General features: G+C 40.1%; 1 protein-coding gene across 4 annotated transcripts in view; it reads right to left on the bottom strand.

Moving 5' to 3' along the window:
* Nucleotides 1-13,224, bottom strand: part of ASB7 (ankyrin repeat and SOCS box containing 7) — a 30,098-nt gene extending 16,874 nt beyond the window's left edge. Inside the window, exons 1-5 of one of the 4 annotated variants that reach the window (XM_019619562.2) lie at nucleotides 13,120-13,224; nucleotides 7,608-7,706; nucleotides 6,425-6,577; nucleotides 5,212-5,365; nucleotides 4,204-4,464 (exon numbers count right to left, since the gene is read on the bottom strand). In XM_019619562.2, the coding sequence (XP_019475107.1) occupies nucleotides 4,204-4,414 (211 nt within the window). In that variant the 5' untranslated portion in view covers nucleotides 4,415-4,464; nucleotides 5,212-5,365; nucleotides 6,425-6,577; nucleotides 7,608-7,706; nucleotides 13,120-13,224. Of the gene's footprint in view, nucleotides 1-4,203; nucleotides 4,465-5,211; nucleotides 5,366-6,424; nucleotides 6,578-7,607; nucleotides 7,707-12,842; nucleotides 12,866-13,119 lie in introns of those variants that run through there. The other 3 variants (XM_010717553.3, XM_010717552.3, XM_019619563.1) reach the window with 3 other exon arrangements.
* Nucleotides 13,225-13,494: the final 270 nt, after the last annotated feature.

The following is a 13,494-nucleotide window of genomic DNA, read 5'->3' as shown; positions in this document are numbered from 1 at the left end:
AACAAAAAAGCCTTACCTGGGCAACCAAGAAATACAAATAACTAACCTTCCAAAACCAAGCCCAATAACCAAAAAAAATCACAATAAAAATATTCCAATTCTCATAATGTGCTTTGGGAGACCTAATTGCACCAACCGCTCCCCCAGTAAAGAAGCAATATTAACAAGACCAAAACATTACCCACAGCTACTAGCAAGTGTCTTGCTGCCACCTCCTGCAAAACTGTTGAATTGCACAAGGGCTTTTAGAAGTTGGACCCGCATTACGTTGCACACAATTTCTATCCATTCATTCCCTGCACGGGCACAAAAGTAAGACTGCGATGCTGATGTTGCCTTAGAAGCTTTGATTGCTGTGATTATTTTTTTGTTTTCATTATTTTTCAAAAGCTTCAACATCATTACCATGTTGTAAAGCACCTCTGTCCCCCGGAACACAAGCAAGGCAGAAATGAATTGGGAAAGAATTCACTTAGCTTACCTTTCAGACTCTGCAGTGGGGTAAAAAAGTACTTGGTACAAGCGTATTTAACTAGGAAGGGATGAAGCCAGCACTTGCCAGCATTTCTTTATCTTGCCTCCATCCTGATTGTTTGACAATTATAGTTATTTCTTCTCAAGCTTCCCATTAATTTGGGGATAGCAGAATCTAGAAATATGAACAGCTGCATTTGGTCACTTCTAATGTTCTTAAAATATACGGCATAATACAGTGACATAAACCTTGAGCTGCTTATTAAGGGTACCTTAATTACTGTAATCAATCTCATTTGAGATAGAAAATTGCAACACAATGATGCTCATGATCTTATTTCATGTTAAAGTTGGGCACCTCAGTTAGCTATTAACTCCAGTGTTAATGAGACCTGTGCCTAGTACTGTAATCTAGAGAATATATAGGTTATTAGGAAAGTCTAAAATCTTAGTTTCAATTTACTGCTCAGTGGGACAGTTTCCCTTCTTTCAGGACACTTTTGCTCTATCAGTCTAATTTGGGAAGCCAAGAACACAGTGCTACCGGCTTCATAAAGTATTTCTATCACTCCCCCACAACTGGGAATTAATTCAGACCACAAGGTTTAGAAACATGGCTACATTTATCTTCTGTTTTGAATTTTCTAGGACAACACTGATACACAAGACCTCCATGAAGACATTACTGTTCAGACACAAAACCACTGTGAGTTGGTTTAGGAGGATGAGCATTTAGCACTCACTCATTTCTTCTGGATTCTGCATGACCTTACTAAAAATTAGATACCTTCCAGCCAAGACTAAAAATAAATAGCTCTGTTTAGACACTTCCTTTTTTAGTACAATTTCTGGGAGCCTTCCCAAATCATTTCCTCGCATTAATGCAAGTAATAAGAAACTGTCCTGTTCAATTAGCATTGAGAGAACATCAACCAGAGACAGCTAGCAACTACACACTGTCAAGGCTTCAGTGAATTGTTCCTTCAGTGGTGTTGGGAATTAAAAAATAGTTTTTGTCCAGTATTTTATGGTCTGTCTCTATATTGCTTTGAGAGAGAAAAAAAAAAAAAAAAAAAGCATTAAGGGAGAAAAAAGATTTGTTGTCTAAATTACTGAAAACTATCCCCCCTGCTTTATGTTGCTCTCATACTGAGCTTTGTGACTCTGGGTTGTTCGTGTGGAAGGAAAGAGCTAGCTTTGTAGCATCTCCATTTCATTAAAATGAGACAAGTGCATTAAGTCAAATTCCCTGTTTCTTAATGAAAACTAAGTTCCTCTGGAGTTCTGATCAAGTTTCTGCATTTCACAAGAGTCTTATATGATCTATTATCTCTGTACCTAGTTGCTATTTCTGCTGGCTTCACTCCTAAATGTGAATTGTTACTTTAGGCATTTCCCTATCTATCTGCCTCTCCTCCTTGTTTAGCAGAAAATAAACTCTTCCTCCTGTTCCACACCACCTCCACTCCCATCAGCCAATCTGCATGTACAGCACCGTCCCCTGGCTCTTTTCTTTGCTGGTGAGCAACGATGAAAAAGAAGAGAGAGAAAAAGCATGAGGCTGCTAGGTCACGACTCCCATAAGAAGCTACCTCTTATTTCCAGGTCAGCGATCAGAGTCTCTCTCTCAGTACTTATTTGCCAAAATCCATCTCAAACCCACTACCACTCAAGCCTATGTCAGTGCTCCTGCAGCATCCGAGATGTGAGGCATGGCACTCTTCCCTCAGCAACAGTCCTGTGTGTTCTCATTCCTGTACTTGAAAATAGTTCCAGCTCTGCTAAGCTCCATTGCCACCAGACAGCCACATCGATCAGTCCCTCCCTTTCTTCCCACTAACTCTCAGGTACCCTTTTCTCTCTCCACAACTCCACCTACTGCCTCCCCTTTATTACTAATACACACCCTGTCACTTCTGTGCTGTTTACCATAAGACTCATACCAGAAAATGACTTTTCCCTTCACTGCAATATCTTTTTGGTCCAAAGGGATTAATATCCAACATCAAATTAATCTACTTCAAGAGGGAGGAAAGGGGAGGCTGTTAAGAAAGGTAGACACAAACCTCTCTCTAATGAGGCAGGAGTGATTAAGTTTGCTTTTAACAGTCAACTCATTGGCTCACTTGTGACATTATTATGTTTTAAATGCTCATTATCTTTTATGTTTTGTTCTTTTTTTTTTTTTAAACTAACATTATCTGTTTTGAGGGAAAACAAGGTAAGGCAACAAATCAGTGCCAATTTTCTGAACGGAGGCTCAGCTACAGAAAAAGCTGCTGTAGATGACTAACCCTCACACTATTTGTTACTCAACTTTCTAGTCCTGGTGATTAAACTCTTGGCTGCTTGCAGAACAAAGAAGTCTCATTACAGGCAGTTTTCACCAGGCATCAGATTCAGCTGGTACTTCATATGGAAAAGAGTAACAACAAAAAAGTAAAAACAAGACAAAACATTATGCCAGCAGCTATTTAATAGCAAAACCTATATAATTAAAGTAAGTAGGATTTACAGGGTTTTTTGATCATCTTAAAAATCACATCCTTTGAGACTCAGCTTATACATTTTGAATTACCAAACTAAAGACGACTTCAGATTATCTACATGTATTTCCTTTAAAAAGCAGAGTTTAAAGTTGTTTGTGCAATTCAGTAGCTTTCCCCTCACCTCCAATAAGGATAGAAGAACTTCCCAGTATTACATCATTAGAAATTGCAGTAGATATATAAATGGGGTCTAGATGGTCAGGCTGTGTTTCACTACTGCTTTAAAATAACACACCAAGAATTGTGCAAACACCACATTTTATTAATGCCATTCAATATTAAGGGTAATGAAGATGTAGAAATCTTAAAAAAGGGGACCAGGACCAAACCTCAGATAAGTAAAGCACCAAAAAGGTGATTCGTTTCAGTTTCCATAGGACCAGAAGCCATCCTGATTCAGAACTAAGTTGGTTACAACAGTGCTAGAGTAAAGAACACTACTCAGAACGTGGAGATCATCTGATTCTTGTTTTTTCCCCCTTCACCTCACATTAAAGGCTTAAGCTCACCAATTTTTAAAGCAATAGACGGCCTTAAAAAAGATACAGAAAAAAATTCTGACTGTACCATTTGTGGGGAATGAGCACCACTCATGGTGCTTACATCACTTAAAAATCAATCAATTCTTTAAAGCTTCAGTACCAGTGGGTGCAGGAGAAGTGTGAACTCAGCTGGACTAGTTAACACCAAAGTCTCTGCACAAAGTAATGTTTTCACAGAGTTTAACAGATTATGTTAAAACCTACATGGAAACTCAAACCTTTAACGTGACTTGTTAACTTCTTGAGAATTATGAAACAATCTTCCTTAAGATTTCAACCCAAAGACCTGCCTTCCTTTAGTAACAGCCCCTACCAGTAGAAAAGCCCATATCGAGTCCTGTGAGTGTGTTAAAGTTTATAATGAGCTCTTTGCCCTGTTTTTATAATGCGTATTCATTCTTTTAACAATTACTTGGCAATTCTGAAACAACGTCAGGTTTTAAGTTATACAGCTAATTTCTATTACCTCATTCACAGAGCATGCATCGGACAGAAACAGAAAAGCAGCACCAAAGAAAGAGGGAAAAAACCAAACAGAAGTAGTCTGGCAATTAAGTGACGCTGGAAAGCCATACAATGGGAATTGGGATAGAGAGCTGTGAACTGGGTACCAAGTTTTTTCTCCCTAGGCAACTCACCTCCATGTTCAAGAAAAACACGGACGCATCTCTCTTTCCCTCTCGCTGCAGAGAAATGAAGCAAGGTCCAGCCATTGGCATCTCGACCATTTGGAGAATATCCTTGCTCCAGCATTTTGCGCACGGTGTGAACATCGCCAGCAGCAACTGCAGCCTGAATCTGCAATTCTTCCTGTAGCTCAGGGTTTCTCCGACAGTGATGGTGTAACATCCTAGCTGAGTCTGGCTTTTACAGAAGCGTCATGAGGTCACACTGGTCACCTTGAATCAATAGAAAACATGAATTAATTAGGACTGCGATCAGGAAAGCGATCTAGAAAAATAATTAGTACTAGAAAAAGCAATGCTAAGGTGTACTCCCTATATGCAGAGCAAAGTCATCTTATATATAGGATAAGATTAAGCACAATCTCACTATTGCTAGCAAAAGCTTGGTATACGATTCGCATCACTGAGCAGTAACTGAAGAGGACACTCGCAGATCATAAACAGTAAATATTTTCTTCAGAAGTGACAGCAAGCCACAGTTAAAGTACCTGAATGAGGAGGAGAATGAGGAATCTCCAGAACCCAATATTCATTTCAGATCACAACATGGTTAATAACGCTGACTCAAGAGATACTGTTGAATACATTCTCTAAAACTGTTGTATGAAACAGTACTGTACTGCTGAACCACTTTTTCCCCTGCCTAGAAATAACTTCAGAGATTAATTGAAAAAAATATGTTCAAATTACTGATACAATGTTTTCTTGTGGCCTGCTGCACAGGAATACTAACAGCATCAATGTTCAAACTGAGAACTTTAACCTCCTTTCTCTTCGTACTTTGTTGTTTTCTGTTTGTTTTGTTTTTTTAATTAGAATCTTCTGCCCATATTTTGGCTTTTGGGCTTCCTTATTAGTACATAAAACACTGTAAAGGATCTTCATATTCCAAAGGTCTGACAAAGATGGTACTACATGAGACATAAAAACACATATCAGAAAAATTCAATTTATAATTACCTTGATAAAGTATATGAGAATGCTGGGCTGAAAGGGTCTCTAAAACAGCCATTGCAAAAGAGCCTAGATACCAGCATATGTTGGGAAAGAAATAAGTATAATATTCTGTGCTCTGTCTGAAAAGCACTCATCTGCAGTTCTACTTGCTACCCAGCTGGGGACAAGAAAAAAAAAAAACAAAACAACACAGGTATTTAAGGATTCTTTCACAGTACAAAGTCTGTGAAGTGTTTGCATTTTCACATGCACTGTGCATCATACCCCATTAACAGCTACCCCTGGAATGGAAAGGAATATTAGAAGAAAGAATGAAAGCAGGGAAATGAAGAAAGGGAATGCTGAGCAACAGAAGTCACAGCAATTATCCAGAAACAACTGCAGCAGATATTAACAATGAATTAAAAGATTTTAAAAGGGGGAAAAAGAAAGAATTTAGATTGCTATAAAGTTAAGAGTAAATGAGAAATTCTGAAGATAAAAATGAATTTTTAAAAAATTGTTAAAATTTACAGCAACCTTGTTTTATTGGGATAACAACCCACATCACCTAGACCTTCATTTACATAAATATCATAAGGATTTCACATCCTCATGATTCATAGGTCATTCAAAAGACACTGCAATCAACTCCTCATATCCCACTGGGCGCTTGTTTTCCTGTGATCCAGATATGCACACAGAGAATAGAAAAGTGAAAACATCAATCACTGCCATCCTTCTGGACAAAGGCTTCAAGGGTTATTCACTCTACTTCTAACCTGCTTGTGCCCATTGCAAAAAAGTTATTATGTGCTGCTTGCAGAGATAGAAACTAATAACGAACAGGTAGCTACAATCACCCTACTTAGACAGCAAAAGCAGAGATTACATACAGCCAATGCCTGCCATTGACATTTATTGATGCTTCAAGATACCACGTATAGCAACAGTCACTAGAATATATAGAATACAACTTTTTAGCTCAATGGGTCATACGTGGCTTAGATACAGATTTGGTTTTGTTTTATAGCATGAACTCCATTATCTGGCTCTGGAAGAAAAGGGGATTCACAAACTGGCACCTGCTAACTCAATGGCTCAGCTTTTGCATCATATTCAAAAAAAAAAATCAAACTTGACTAATCTAATGACAATGGAATTATTTCTATTGACTGTAATACATTTTTGCTCAGCTCTTTTCTAAATTCCAATTAGCACTTCAGAATGCTCTCACCTGTAAGACAGTGAGCTTGACTTCATTAACAGTGCTGTTAGTAGTGCAATCTAGAATGAAATTCCAACTATAAAGCAAGGTCTTTCTTTGGATTTACAAGTGAAAGCTGACAGTAGAACTTGATCGATAAAAGATGTGAGCTGGGAGGAAATCCTTCAAAACAAAACAAAAGCAACAATAAAAAATAAATATCAGAGCACACTCTTCCAGCCCTACTTTTTGAATATGTAAAAATATATATATATATGAAAATTTCTTTCAAACTGAGAATATGTGATGGAAAGGAAACATAAACAAACATTCTCCCACATTTTTTTTTATAGGCCCTTCTGGTAAAGGAGTAGTACTTGTAAGATCTCCTACTATCCTGAAAACAAAAGTCAAACCAGTTGTTCAAAATGCTGCAGAGAGAAAGGGAGACCACACAAACAAGAAGAAATGGATTTCTCATTTAAGAGGCCAGCAGCATACCCTAAAAAGTACCTACAAAGACAGTTGGTTAAGAAAAAGCAAAGCTCTTTATATCACACTTCTCAGCTGGTGGGTACATTTGTAATGCAGCATTATAAAAAGTTGGCACTGGCCCCATATGTTGCATGTGACTAGCAGAGCTTATTCAAATCAGCTAGTACTAAAGTACGTAAGTACTAAAACATACAAAGCAGAAGACAAAGTCAAGCATAAGCAGCTCCTTTTATCACTTGTGTAGTTTCTGTGAATATCTACTCTTCTATCCCACCCCTATGGCAAGCAATAAAATTCAAATTACAAGAATGCTTATCTACAACACTGAAGGTTTCAGGATAGCTCCAGACACATGCCAGCTTGGAAATTATGCTCACTTCCGCTCCACAGATCATTCAGACATCCTATTTACAAATCATCATTTACAGCATCAATCTTTGGGGAGGGGAAGAGGGGCTACTGGAAGCCTTTCTCCAGTGGGCACTTAATATTTAATGCTTTGCAACTATAACCAATCTCATTTAGAACACAGTATGTAATTTGATTGCTGCATATTGGCTTCCTAAGTTCAAGTAAAAAATTAAGATGGGAAAGTATGGAAAATACATACCTATACATTGTTAATATTTGTATACTGCCATGACAGAAAATGACAGGAACAAGAACTTAAGTGATTCAGCAAGTACAAAAGCATGAATTCAACATGTCCCTGAATTACCTTATAAGAGGTTGTCAGTCTTTGATGGATGTTCCATTCTTCATTTTCTTCACTATTCATAATCTTGTGTGTCCATGCGTGTCAAACAACCTGCTACCCCTTAAAAAGAATGATATTTCTTGTTAGGTGCCAATAGTAAGAGTCAGAGGTCTACCTGTTTTTACTCTGTACCAGTACTATAGTGCTACATTTTAATGTAGTTATGTCAAAAAAGGCCACAAATGTGTGGTTTTGTTTTTTTTTTTTCCATTATCAGATAGTCCTTCAGAGGCTGGGGTGAGAAGAGTTTGCTTCTGCAAGGATGAAGAAAAAGCTACAGAGAATAATCTGTGGAAAACAAGAGAAACCAGAAATGTGCTTCCTCTGCAGAGTAAACCTTGAAGGAATCACCTAACCTCTTCTCTGACAGTTTCACATATCAGTTCCTGCTATGGAACAAGAAAGAATGCAAAGGTTACTGTATATATTTCTGCCCAACAGCAGAACGTTTTGCTGTGGGAGCCAAATGCCAGGAAAAACACTTGGCTCCTCCCAAATCATGTTGGTTCTTTATCTCTATCCCACTTGTGTTTGTCTCAAGAATATAACCTGAGAAGGTAGAGCATTGCCTTTCCCATCCACTGTCCTGTGGCCCCCCGGCACCACCAGGTAAGCCTTCCTTCCCCAACATGACCAACTCGAGCTAACATACACTGTGTTTCAGGTAAATGAACACACCTTCCCAACACAAGCAATACCTTCAGCTCAAAAATCATCATCTAAACCCTTTCCTTTCAATATCCGACCTCACTGAACTCCAGTACCCATCCTTACACAGTTCCTAGCCTTTCTTATCCTCCCTCCAACAACAACAGCACCAGTCCCAACAACTGACCTCTGCTCAAAGCACTGCCATAAGCCTTTCCTGGCCACTATTTCATTAATTCTCCATACACTTCTGTCCAGCCGGCATTTCATCCACTTAGTCTGAAAGATCCTTGAGAGAGGACCCTCCCCATTCTTACACACTGCAATAATGCAACAAATAATAAAAGCATTAATTACTTCACTGTATAGCAGATCATGCAGACTGGGAGTTGTTTCTGTTGCATCAGAACGATTTTAAGAACTGAACCTTCAGCTTAAAATTTGTCACTTCGTGCAACATATGATTGTGCTTTGCTGATGATAGCTCAGAAAAAGAGGTTGGAAAAAAGCTCTTCATCCCTCTTATGCACGTTTTCTAAGAGCTTTGCTTCTCAAGATAAAACACACGAGGTCTGCAGATATGCTCACAGCCCTGCACAAAACTGCACTGCCATGACCTAATTTGATCACATTTCCAGCCTTGTTTTTGCATAGTTGATCAGTTGTTAGTTCACCTTCCCTTTTTTTCTTTTTCTTTTTAATTTTTGCATGATTTCCACTTAAAAACCCACACATTTTTTATTAGCTGATGCAAATTAGAATTGCACTGACTTCACAGACTACAGACAAGGTAACAGATTGCTCCACTAAAAAAGTAACAAGCATTTTTCCCCCCAAAGGAAAATTAGCTGCATATGGCAAGAGTAAGATCTGTAACTTTAATAAAAAGAAGTTATATTTAGTGAAAGTAAAGCTCACTTACTTAACTTGACAAAGTTTGCTTAAAACACTAATAATTGTAGCAAAGTAGCACACTAAAAACAAAAGAAACATCTTCCTTGTCTACTGACAAAGTACCACGCTATCCAAGACATCTTAGACTTTTCTACATCAATACATCATTTCATTAAAGTCACTGCATACATCATGCAGAAAACAAATTGCAGCATGTGTATGCACTTGTTTATAATGCAGTATTTTGTCCATTCAGATGGCCAACAGACTGATCCCTGAGCCATAAGGTCACACAGCCAGCAGGAGGAGGACTACACCTCTTGGTGTCAACCAAGCTTATAAAGCAGGAAAAGTGTTTCATGACACGACTTCATGTCTAGCATGGAACTAGCCACAGCACAGTTGTCTCTGAAGTATTCTAATACATTTAAACCAAAGAAATAACATAGAAGGAAGTCCTATGGATTAAGGGTAATCAGCATTCATGATTCTCACAACCCACTTTTCCTATCCCTCTCAGAACTCAAACAAGCTAGATGTGTTTTTTACTCAAATGGCATTCTGAAAATGGGCAGTACATGTTTGACAAACAGTTTAAATGCAACTATCATCTTCCTGTGTCACTTAGCTTCCTATTTCAGAAGCTCTACAGACAGAGAAAGGCAAACAACCACGTTATTGTGTCCTTATATTCCAATCAATGTTTGAAAAAAAAAAAAAATAGCATGAAATGCCAATATTTCACAGGGCCTTATGATCCTGGGGGGCTGGAGCCAGACATCTTTGAGCTGCCTTCCAACCCAAGCCATTCTATGAATATATCTTATGTTAGCTGCTATATCCTGGACATCAAGTGAGGCATCCAAGGGGCTAAAATGAAAGTCACCAAGCTGCTAGTGCATATTCCTGGCACCAAAAGCAATGAGTTCATCATGCACTAATCCTCCTAAACATCACAAAAGAACTACTACAAAGGAAAGAAGCTTCACTCTTCATGAGTGATCATTAAAAGTTATACATTTCTCATGAGAGCACCTGTAATGCCATCTTTTGGCTTGGACACATTTAAAGTAACAGAGAGTTAATCTAAAAGTGCTCCATCAGCTTCAGGTGTGTGTAGTAGCAATCATGTTGCCATTATAGACTAACGAGCAGCTGTTGTGCTGTTACATTCTGCAGGTGTACAAAACTGAAGTTTAGAGGTATCATTTTACCAACTATTACCCATTTCATGGTGAGACTTGAGGTCTGACCTTTGGACCTGATGGAGAACTAGGGGAAATTGCCCAGCTCAAGTAACTGCAGGTCTGCAAATAGGAGAGCAACAGATGAGACATCATCTTTAGCACCCACTGTTAACACATCAGCTCAAACCACCCTCAAGATCCCTGTCTGTACACTGGCACCTTGTGGATACAAATGGGACCTTGTGAAGAAAATGCCACAGATCTAGTAAGCTCAGTGTTAGCGCTGAAGGAAGGCCCTACAGATCTTTTGCAGGAGAGAACGTTGCATCAGTTCATACAGCTGCAACACTCCTTCCCCAGTCTGCATGGGGCACCTGCAGGGAGCCTGCAGCACACTTTGAGATCGAGCATAAAAGGCAGCCCCACTGCTCACTTACCGTTAGCAAGCTTCAAACAGTGCAAAGTAATTCAGTAATTCAGAGCAAGTGCTAAGGTGTAAAATTTACCCATTTTAACATTACTTGCTATCACTAAAGTATCCCAGCACCAACTTTTCACTGAATGACAGAAGCAGGAAAAAAATCCACAAACTAATTCAAACCTCACTACAGCAATCGTTTCAGTCCTACTACTCATGACACAGCTGATGAGCAAAAAGAGTGCTGCTTATGGAGCTCATTTTATTTAACAGTCTCTATAAGATTTGTATTTGCTCTGCATTTTCTTTAATAAGGCCTAGAAGAACCAAACTGGACGGAATTAATTGGATGACTTCAGCGGATAAAGCAACAGTGTAGAATGATACTATTGCAGTGAAACAAGCAAATGCTGGAACAGAAAGCAGCCTCTCACTCCACACATTTCCTTTAAGGGTTTAGAATTCACAATTAGGAAAAACAAAAACAGTGGGTATGTAACCTGAGGTTAAAAATAAGAAAAACACTGGATATGCAACTTAATCTAAGGGGGTAGCTCTACTTGCAACATGCTGCATTCCTTCCAGAGCCTGAGAGGAAGGCTACAGCACATCATTTGTCTCTGTTTCTTGTTTTGATCACGTGTACATTTCTGGCAGAAGCTCATGCCCCAGTGCCTGTGAACCCAGTTCCAGCCTCTGCATCTGGATCAAACTTTGTTGCATTGGCATTTCACATCAGGAAGGAGCCTAGCAAGTCACAAACACTCTGATTTCTCAAAAAACCTCATGGCTCATCAGCACCAAGATGTTGTGCTGTTTGAGTAGCTACACTGATGCAAGCTCTCACGTTAAATGTGACAGAGGGGTTACAAAGAGGTTGTTATAATAAACCAACACTATATGAAGCAGGTGCACCACAGCTGAACTGGAAAGTTAGCATTAATGCACTTGTCTTATCTTGCTGCATAGAAACCACTCCTGCAATCACACTGGGCCTCCAGCATCATACATCTGGTTTTGTGGTATGCTATCAAAATAGCACAGACTGTTTCTTCACTCTGCTTTTAAAGTACGTACCTCAGAATTTGTAGTCCTTGTGTTATGGGGCAATTTTCTACTTAATCTTTACAGCACAACAGTGAAAACAACATTTTCACCATATGCTGAGAACACATCAGAATAAAGATCCACCCTTGACCACAGCAACAGGTACTTTTTCCGCTGCAACTAACACTAGAAACAATTCATTTCTGACAACAAAAACCATTCTGGTACAGTCAGTGACATCTCTGAAAACAAGACAAGGACCAGTGGGACCCATATTGAGAATACATTTGCCAAAATAACACAAACTCATCTACATTTGAAATGGATTACAGTAGAGTCAGTGCAGACCTTGCATTAGAACAGGCATGAGCACCATTACTTGGAGCACATAACAGTGGGGCGCAGAATAATGCTGACTGACATTAACAACCCCCCATTCTCTTCCCTTCCAAAGCCCATCTCTTCACCTCCCAGCCATATAAAACAGGAATTCTCTCTACAAGCCACTCTTGCTTTGAAACCAAACCATCCTCCTCTCACGGCAGGACTCAGTTTCTGATGACTCCTTTCATTTTTTCCCTTAATCATCCAACTGCATTATCTTATTTTGTCATCTCAACCCACAGAGTACTTGTAAACAAACACCATCCAATTAAATCCACTGGAATTTTTGCAGCTTGGTTATAATACAAAAACCCTGACCCACACAGAAGTTCGGTGCAACTAAAACCAACAAAACCTAATCACCATGACCTACTGCAGCAACAACTGCAGAACCAGAGTAGCATGTCAGCAGGAGGAAAGGCTGAAGGGACCCTCACCACTGCCTTGGATAGGTCACGTTAAATGACACTCCCCATCCCTGGAGGTGCCCAAGGCCAGGGTGGATGGGGCCCTGCGCAGCCCAAGATGGTGGGGGGCACCCAGCCCACAGCAGGGGGTGGGGCTCCATGATCTTTAAGTTCCCTTCCAATCCAACCATGCTGCGATTCTATGACATACCTGAGCTGAAGAGACATCAACACACGTTAAGGAGTAACCTGTGATCAGAAACATGCCTGCAGATTAGATTCAGATGACAAACTGTTACAAGGAGGAAAGAGCTCTTCAATTGGGCTTCAGAGCTTCTAAACCCAACCTCAGAAGCACGCAGGTTCTGCACGGAGGTTCTGGCAGAACAAAGAGACCCAACAATGCCCACAGAATCCACCAAAATCACACCGAGGACCGCAGACCCAGGCAAACCGTGCCACAGGGATGACTCTATGTGGATTATCACCTTGCTGGGCACTTGCGAGCGTTGCTTTCTCTCTTCTGTCTCATTCCATTCTTTGCAGTCCCAATTTTAAGGCAGCTTAAACCTGAAAAAATACATGAAAGTAGAACTGAGCCATGCAATGACAGAAACTGACAGCGCAACGGCCAATACTAAAGGAAGCAGCCCGAAGCAGGAAAAGCCCTCACAGATGAGCCAGGAAGGGCTCGTTCAGCTCAGAGATGGGCTCTGTACGAAGCGCCGAGGCCGAGTCCGCCCGCTCTGTCAGCGCAGCCCCGGGGCTGAGGTGAGCGCGGAGGAAGGGACAGGAAGTCCCCGCCGAGCAGAGCTGCGGGAAATCCGGAGCCGTCCCCGCTCCGCGGCTCCGGGCCCGGAGAG

This window comes from Meleagris gallopavo, chromosome 12 (assembly GCF_000146605.3).
Source record: "Meleagris gallopavo isolate NT-WF06-2002-E0010 breed Aviagen turkey brand Nicholas breeding stock chromosome 12, Turkey_5.1, whole genome shotgun sequence".
In the NCBI taxonomy this organism is placed as follows: domain Eukaryota; kingdom Metazoa; phylum Chordata; class Aves; order Galliformes; family Phasianidae; genus Meleagris; species Meleagris gallopavo.
This window is presented reverse-complemented; position numbering and strand designations above follow the sequence as displayed.